A 9,149-nucleotide genomic window follows, 5' to 3' on the forward strand; every position below is an offset into this window, starting at 1 on the left:
CACTTATTTGGATTTGCTGTTAGAGACTTAAAGTGTTAAGTGTTAATATGATGTTGGCAACGTATGCTATGGAAACCAGCCTTTTGTGAAAACTCGTGCAAACCACGATAAAAAAGTCGTCTAAATTTACCAAAAAAACTTGTATGCTCATATGTATTGACTATGCTATGCATGTGCAGATGTGTTGTATGTGTGCTGCCGTGCTGGGCACTTGATTTTTGGCTGGTTTAATGTCTCTGTTGGATACTTGTAATTTATATTGTTGCATCATATTCATATATGCATTTTGCTAGCTGGTGGCTTTAGGCTTTGGCTATGCTAGTTGGCTGTTTTTTTTTTCGAGCTGGCTCACGAGCCAAATGAGCTAGCTCGAGCTGTAAAATGAGCCAAGCCGAGCCTGACTTTTAGCTCGGCCTGGTAATGAGCCGAGCCGAGCCAGCTTGTTACCATAACGAGCCAGCTCGAGCTGAGCCGAGCCGAGCCGAGCCGGCTCGATATCCAGCCTTAAATACACCTCAGAGGATCCGGATCCATTGGATTTGGGGTGTCATGTGGTGGAGTTGCTCTAAAACAAAATGATGTTTATGTGTTGAAGCCACCTGTAAGCTTACAACCCGCTTCTCCTCCGATCCCTCTTTCTATTCCACCTCAATATTTAGTCTGCTTACAGTATCATATTATACTTGCTCTAACCTCTCTCTTATTAATAGAGGGCTGCTCACTTTTTCTCTATGAATTAGCTCTTCAAGAGACAGTACACTATTTCTCCTCAGCTTCTCTTTCTTCCATGTAAGTAAGGGTGTGTTTGGTTGTGGAGCGGAATAGGATGGAGCCGCTCTATTCTACGTTTGGTTCGTGAGAATGGGGATGGTGCTGTTCCATTGCGAGATGGCTCGGTTCCACAAAATCGATCGAACCGAGCCATCCCACTTTGACAGCATTGCTCTCCACAGATGGAGATTGGCGGTGCAGCATTGGAGGAACGTGGCGCGAGGGGCGGGGCGCTGGCGGCGGCGAGCTTGGCGCAAGGACGGCGCTCGGCATGGAGGAGCTGCTTGGCGGCAGCGAGCTCGGCGTGAGGGGAGGTGCCCCGGTGGCGACTGAGCTCGGCACAAAGGTGGAGTGGGCGCAGCTCCGAGCGGATGCGGAGCTCCGGCGGCAGCCGAGCTTGGAGTGAGATAGGAAGGCTGGGGGAGGGTGGGGGGAGCCTAGCTGCATGAGGGTAGGTGGAGCTCGAGCTAAGTGGAAGAGGGAGGGGAGAGAATTGGGTGACTGTGTATATCGGTGGTTAACAGAGGAATGATGCTTCCCATCCTTGCACCTCCAACCAAAGAAATGAAGCGTCTCTTTCCCTCTATCCAGACACAAAGCATAGAGTCATCTTATTCCTAAAAGCAAAGATGGAATCATTCCATTCTATCTCACTCCTCAACCAAACACTACCTAAAAATGAGTTGGACTTCTATGTGCTATCTTCGTAATTTTTAAATATGTCATTAGTGTGATGATGTAACAATCAATAATAGTCGTATGTATTGGATGATGCAAAAGGTCGAATCTTTACTATTTTTATAAAAAACTAAGGCTTGGTTGGGGGAAGCCTAGATTCACGCTTTTTTCTCTAGGTAAATGCAGGCAAAATAGCTATTTTAGTCTTCTCTCAATTTTATTTTAAGAGTCAAATTCATCCCTCGACTTTCTTATTAGCTAATATAGTCTCTCAACTTTCATTTTAGAGTCATACCATCCTTATGCTGATATTATTCCATAATAATACGAAGATAAATGCAAAAAAAAATCCTTTTTACGCTGGGCTTCTTCTTCCCCTGCTTAATTTCCACTCTTCATGGGTCCGCAATATAATGCGATGCATTAATAAATAAAATTCTATGTTTCAAATTTAACACGTGTGATGTTCAGCTCCTAAATGCATTGACGCTCATGCCACTACACTGATTTGCTTGTATTGGCTAAGTATTTTTTTGGTAATAATAAACTGTTGAGGAATTTAGAAGGGGAATTAGAAGATAAGGATAAAGAGAATTCTTTACATAAATCTCATATTAAAAAGGATAAGTTTGACTCAAAATGGAAAATGAGGGGCTATATTGGTCTATCTGAAATTTGAGGGATGAATTTAATCGTCGGATAAAAGTTGAGGACAAAACGCCTATTTCTCTACCTAAGAGCGGAGAACATTCTTATCTACTCTCTCGTCCTGAAATGTAGAGCACCATGGGTTTTGCAGACAGATTATAGAGGTAGAAAAAAAATGCATATATCTCTCATTAGTGCATTATTCAGTTAATCAATTGTTTAATTTTCAGTACTCGCTCGAAACCAAGGAGATTAGCATATCTTTTTTACTCTCCCGGCTCACTGCAATTGATTTTCCTTTTAGAAAACAAGCACCAAAGCCAAGGAGATTAGCATGCAATTTTGTCAAAAAAAACCCTAGCTCTATTTATTTATACATTTATTTATCTCTCGGTTGCCTTAAAAAATCATACTTTATCAATCCGACTGTCCGATCGAGAACTGAATCCGACCGAACCCGATGGTTAGCTGTCAGCTCCGCTCGCGCCCTTCCGTCCCAATAAATCCCCCACCACCCCACCCCTCTTTCCCCGACACGCGCTCTCCTCCCCGTCCGGCCGTCCTCCCTTCCTCTTCAGCGATGGCGGCGGCGGCCGAGATCCCGGATGAGGTCGTTCCGCCCACCTTCAGGTTCCGGCCGACGCAGCGTGAGCTCATCGAGTTCTACCTCCTCCCGCGCGCCCGCGGCCAGGATCCATTCCCCGGCGTCATCATCGAGGACGACGCGGCGGGGAGTTCGCTGCCCTGGGACCTCTTCGCGCGCCACGGCCTGGGGAGCGAGGACGAGGCCTACTTCCTCGCGCGCACCGGCGAGGCCAGGAAGCCCGGCGCCCGCCAGGACCGCGCCTGCGACGGCGGCGTCGGGGCGTGGAAGATGCAGAGCAGCGCCGACAAGGACCTGCGCGTCGGCGGCGAGAGGATCCTCTGCCGCAGGAGCAACCTCAGCCTGCACATGGGCAAAGGCAAGAGCGGCGGCAGCGTGGGGTGGGTGATGCACGAGTACACCATCGCCGCGCCGCCATGCCCGTCGCCCGTCAAGATCTGCCACATCGCCTTCACCGGCCACGGCAGGAAGCGGAAGCGCGTGCCGGATGGCCAAGAAGACTGCGCCGGTGAACACGCGTCCCGGCGCGCGCGCGTCGAGGCCGCGGCCGCCGGTGGCCGTTCTTCTGGGGAGATGCAGATGCTCGGTCCTGACTCCGGCGAGGTGGTGGTGGTGCACGCTTCTGCAGATCAAGAACGCTCGCAGCTTGTCCTGACCGACGACGACATGTTCCCTCAGAGTCCTCTTCTCGGAAGCAGCGATTTTCTGGACTTCCCGTCCGCAGCGTCAGCCAATGCAGAGCAGTACCAAGAGTTGGAGCAGCAGGTGCCGAGTACAGAGGAGGAGCAGGTGCCGAGTACAGCGGAGGAGGAGCAGCAGATGCCACAGCTGATGGTCCAACAATCTGGCATGGCGGAGCAGCTTTCTGCAGGGGAACTGGAGTTCTGGAGCTCGATAGTGGTCGATGTTCAAAGCACTAACTGTGCTGAGCAGGAGTTCTGGAGCTCCAACGGGGTCGACAGCAACAGCGTGGTCCCAGGCATGGGCGACATGGCAGCAGACGACCAAGACCAGCAGGAGTTCTGGAGTTCATTCATGTCTGATGTTGAGAGCAACTGCACGGTGCCAGACATGGCCGCCGGAGCGCTCGGCGGCGATCTCTGGGGAGCCTACTGCATCACTTGCTAGGAGGTTGGGAGATTTTTGCAGTACAAGGATGGAGGAGCTGTACCTGGAACCGGCAGCAGCGATTTTTTCAGCTAGGAGTAGGTTTCTTGGGATGTTAGCAGTAGCAATGCAGTCTGCAGCAACTTGGTCTGCTTGTTCCACGTTTTTTTTTTCCTGCAGTTTTTCTGCAGTAACTGTAATCCACTGATGTAGAGTAGCACTCATTTTGTCGCCCTATATATCTATGAATTGAACCTTTCTAAATGAGTAAACGTTCAATTCTCTTACAATAAATGTTCAATTCGATAAATTTCCTGTTTGCAAGTGTTTCTGCTGTTTCTTGGAGCTTACAATAAACGTTTTGTGTATAGTGTAATGGTTTAATCAATCAACACCTAATTGCATATAGTCCACATATGAATCTTGCAACCTTTACTGCAGACCACAAAAAGTACCTCGTTTAGTTGCCCGTGTAAAATTATAAAAATAAAATCTTTACACATTTGAAGTATTAAATATAGACTAATTATAAAACTAATTACAAAACTCGTCTGTAAACTACGAGATAAATCTAATAAGTCTAATTAATCCATCATTAGATCATGTGTACTGTAGTAATTTAGTGTCTAATCATAGCCTAATTAGGCTCATTGGATTCGTCTCACATTTTACAAGCAAACTATGCAATTTATTTTTTTATTTTATCTAGATTTAATACTCCATATATGTAAGCTTCTCTTTTAATGTGATAGATTTAGAATTTTGAATTTCGCAACTAAACAAGGCGTTAGTCTGTAGGTGTCAGATCAGCCCTGGTAATGGAAAAAGGGCAAACTGATGCCTTGAGAATGAATGGATGCGATAACCTTTAGCCCTTGTTTGGTTTTTTAAGTAGCTGTCAAATTGAATGTTCGGATGTTAAATTAATATAAAACTAATTGAATAAGTTGCAATTAGGCTCTAGATGAATCTATGAAGTATAATTAATGCACAATTAGCATATGATTACTATAGCAATTAGTGGTCAAATTATGGACTAATTAGACTTAATAGATTCATCTGGTAATTAAATTACATCTTATGAAATTATTTAGGTAATAAATCAATATTTTGTACTCCTAATTAGTGTTTAAACATGCAATGTGACGGACTTGACTGAAAGTGATAAAACCAAACCTGGCTTTAGCTTTCTTTGAAAATTTTGGGTTCTTGCACATGTGCATTCTTGTAGGAGTACCTTCCACTAGCGTGTCTTCTTGGATAAACTATGGGGTTGTTGGGGTCCAGGGACTTAAAAAAATTCTCTAGAACTTTTTAGTATTTAGAAGTATTAAATAAATGTTAATTATAAAACTAACTGCAGAACCCTGGGGCTAAACTGCGAGACGAATCTAATGAGGTATATTAAGCTATAATTAGCGGATGGTTACTGTAGCATCACTGTAGCAAATTATGAATTAATTAGGCTCATTAGATTCGTCTCGAAAAAAACACTCAGCTGTCAAAAAACATTTATAAATAGATTTTATTTAATACTATAAAATAGTAAGATTCCTTTTGATATGATAGGGACTTCTGAAAAAAGTTTTGTTCCAAGCAGGGCCTATATGCAGTCAGCCAAACTGATGCTTAAAGGTTCATCAAGGACAACTGCTGTTGACGCGAAAGATCTACACACCAAGCCAGAGAGCACCGTTCGCCAAGCTCAGACTGCAAATGCTTCAAACTGAGGCGTGCTAATTAATTTGACCTGTAAATTAACAAGGAATCAACAAACCGTCATATTCGAGAGCGTATCGGCTGGATTTCTGAATGACTCTCACGTAGCGTATTGGCAAGGCACTGCCGATGCAGAAAATGACAACATATCGAACAGGGTAAACGGGTATTAAAGCAATCTGTGGGGAATCAGCAAGAAGCTGCCGATAGAGGTAGCAACAAACGGCTAGATCTAAACCGACACGTGCCAAGAAACAATGCACAAAACTACGAATGTGTGGGTTTGAGCAAAGCTCTGCAAGGTTTTTAACATGACAGCAAAAGAACTAACAGCCGATTAAACAGATTATGAGCCAGGTAAATTGTGATAAATCTTTACGAGAAAACAGTGATCCGCCAGAGATCAAAGCCTAGATGAATTCGATAACTTTTGAATAGATCTAAACAAAGCAACAGTGATACGCCCGGAAGCTAAAGCTCAGATCCAAGTCGCTCGAATGTGAGACGTCCTTGATCGGCTCGAAAGAACTCTCCGAAAAAGAAAATAACGAAGTCGCCGACAAGAAAGTAAATTGCAGAAAATTGTAAAGGTTTGTTTGTTGGATGTGTATCAATCTTCTACAATGACCGGGGTACATATTTATACCCAACACTAACCGAGTCCTAGCCGATTATGGCAAACACAATCTTGACACAAAAGAAAAAACTATTCCTAAACAAAATACCGCCTGCCAAACCGGAGTCCAACGAAATCTGGTCAACTTAATCTCCCCGCCGATCAACAGGATCTCTAATCGGCGACGCACCGTTAGCTTGCTAAATCCAACGTCCTCTTCCAAATAGCAATCTTTTCTCCTCTTCAATACTCAATCCTGACATGTGTCAAAATATGGTGTCAACACATGCCCCCCAATTTCGGAGTAAATTGTCCTTTTACTTTGAAATTAAGTTTGTCATGATGAGTTTTCTGAATGGACGCTTCAACGTTGCCACTCCTCGTATCGCGTGCGGGCGGCGGGCCAAAAACTCTTCTTTTCCCTTCGCCTTTCGCCTCCCCATCCACACAATCAGAATACGCCGATCCAACTTCCGTCTTTTCACCCATACGCTCCTCCAATTAAATTCTGAGGCAAAAGACGCTCAGCATCCCCACGACCGATTCATCTTCCTGACTCTGGATCTATAAATAGCACCCATCGGCACGGCAAATTCACTAAGCTTCCATCGGCCATAGCTCTTCTGCTTCTTTCTTCTTCCTTAGCCAAAAAACCCCAGTCCTTCTCCACCTCCAGCAATGGCGTGCAGCAAGCGTGCCAGCGAGGGTCCCTCTGATGAGCCTCCATCCCTTCGCCCCCGCCACGGGTAACATGTTCCTCCTCCCCACGACCAATGCTGCAGCTCTGATCGGATTTTAACCAGTTCTTGATTCTTGCAGGGATGACGACTCGCTCAACCTGCCGGAGAACTTCCACACCCTTGATGAGGGTACCCAGAGACTCATCCGCGACCTGCTCCGCGAGAGGGATGAGACCCGCCGCCAACTTGACGCGGCGCGGACTAACCATGCTATCATCCGTGGCCAGCTCACCACGCTGACGCCAAGGTCGCCAGTAAGCCTTCTTGCACTAGCCCTTCCTACTGTTGCTCCAGCTTCTCGCTCCTAACCTTCTTTTCAGACCTGGAATCGCAGGTCCATGCCCTCCTCGATGCAGCCCAGACTGCAACAGACTCAGTGAATGTTCGAGGAGGCACCGTCGCCGCCCGCTTGCGGAACATCCCTAGCCGTGTCCGGGAGTTTGCCGGCTATGGGGCCCACCAAGGCGCCGCCGTCGCCATCGCCATAGTGTCGACCATGTCCGGGGATGATTACCAGACCTTCCACCCGGTCTTCCCCATGGGCGATGCACGGGAGGAGTTCGACGAGCTCGTCGACGACCTTAGTGTCGTTGCCAATGCCATCGTTGACGACATCAGCTTGGATGCGGTGGTCGGCAGCATCTTCGGCGAGGAGTCAGATTAGGATGTTTAGCAATGTAACAGCCTAATCGGCTCCTTGTAATCATCAATAAATGAATGGGCCCCCTCCTTCTCTTGACCCTGTCTTTTATGCATCTGAGTTCATTTTGCATAATCAAAATTAATACACCAATTGAATTCATGCGCCTCCACAATCCAAGTCAAACAGCATACTACCAAAGAATACCATATGACTTCGAACAGGACCCATTTATGTTGTGTGTTTTTTGCACTAAGGGCGATACGTATCATATTGACCATGAAAGCAACCGAATGCATCCACATTAAAATCGAATCTCTCCTACTTTTATACTGAAGACGATACTTTTTGTATCGGCTATATTTTGAACCCAACCGATTACTTACGCTATCGACTATGCATCTACCCACACACTAGGGTAGTACTTTTTTAAATATTTTCCATTAAGTGCTTTGGAAAATTCTTCTCCTTCAAATGTCTCCAAAATGTAGCTGTGGCGGAACCACCCAAAAGACTAGGCCCGGGTGCACTGATCTTCGTTGCTAAGCAACTCGGACCCAAACCGGCACGCACCGGTAGTTCCTCGAGTGAAGCCTCGATAAAAGCCATGCTATTCCAGGATCGCGCAGACAACACTCACATGAAGGTGAGCCCAGAGATTACAACACAAAATATCTCATACATCTCAGAGTGATTGCAGCAGAAGATAAATTTATTACAAACCAAGTTCAGAGTAGTAAAGTACTACAGAGTCCAACTACTCAAATTATTCAAGTCTCATTGTTCAGCGGAAGCAGTAAAAGACAACTAGTGAAAGGATGTGACGCATCGATAAAGCCCGTACGAAAGCGTCACTCAGCGGGAGGGTGGTCAGCACCTGCTGAAGGACCATCCCACTCAACAGACTAGCCCGGAGGCAAAGTACAAGGCCAAGCAAGACTCGCAATCAAATCTTCAAAGTTAGTACCTAAAAACAGTGCCACAAGCAGGGCTGAGTATACTAATACTTAGCAAGACTTACCCATCCCCGGATATAACATAGTCCGATAACTAGACATGCAAGGCTTTTTGGTTTGTGGGGTTTGTTTTGCCCAAAAATACCACTAAGAGTTGATCCTTATTTTCAGATTTTATTTAGCCAATTTCTAGCTGGATTACCATTCTAAGTTTGCAACTATCTCTACTCAAACATGGTAGAGCAACCATTTAAATATATAGCAGTATTATCAACATTTGTTCCACTTGTTACTCTATGTGGCCGAAAACATTAAGCAATCTCATGCCGTGAGAGGTGGACGATTCTGAATCGAATTTCAACCTGGCCATGGGGAAACTAGACCACATGCATGGGGATTGACTTCGCTCCCGCCCACGCTACTTTTCCCTTTTCTTTCCAGGTCGTGGATTCAGGACACCCCCCCTCCGACTACAGAGTCCGACCACCCTGCACCCGTACATCCGGACAAAAATAAAGCTACTTCTACCAAGGGGGTGCGAGATCGTTCCACTTGATGGTCCAATCAGGTACTTAAGCTTACCGATTACCATATTTCTCGGTATGTGGCTAGTACTTTCAAACGCTTAACGAGATGAGCCACACTCCACGACCTTAACCATTTTTTACTA

The 9,149-nt window shown here is 45.9% G+C and overlaps 1 protein-coding gene across 1 annotated transcript; it reads left to right on the forward strand.

Annotated features, from left to right (window-relative positions):
- The first annotated feature begins 2,621 nt into the window (after positions 1–2,621).
- Positions 2,622–4,057, forward strand: LOC120667961 (NAC domain-containing protein 89-like). Its single transcript, XM_039947934.1, has one exon. It carries the CDS (start codon positions 2,678–2,680, stop codon positions 3,827–3,829), a length of 1,152 nt encoding a protein of 383 aa, XP_039803868.1. The 5' UTR covers positions 2,622–2,677; the 3' UTR covers positions 3,830–4,057.
- Positions 4,058–9,149: the final 5,092 nt, after the last annotated feature.

The sequence above is a fragment of the Panicum virgatum genome, chromosome 2K, assembly GCF_016808335.1.
Source record: "Panicum virgatum strain AP13 chromosome 2K, P.virgatum_v5, whole genome shotgun sequence".
Classification (NCBI taxonomy): Eukaryota; Viridiplantae; Streptophyta; class Magnoliopsida; order Poales; family Poaceae; genus Panicum; species Panicum virgatum.

Bases quoted from the DNA above. Each gene is read 5' to 3' on its own strand.
- LOC120667961 (XM_039947934.1), top strand. From the start codon at position 2,678: ATGGCGGCGGCGGCCGAGATCCCGGATGAGGTCGTTCCGCCCACCTTC.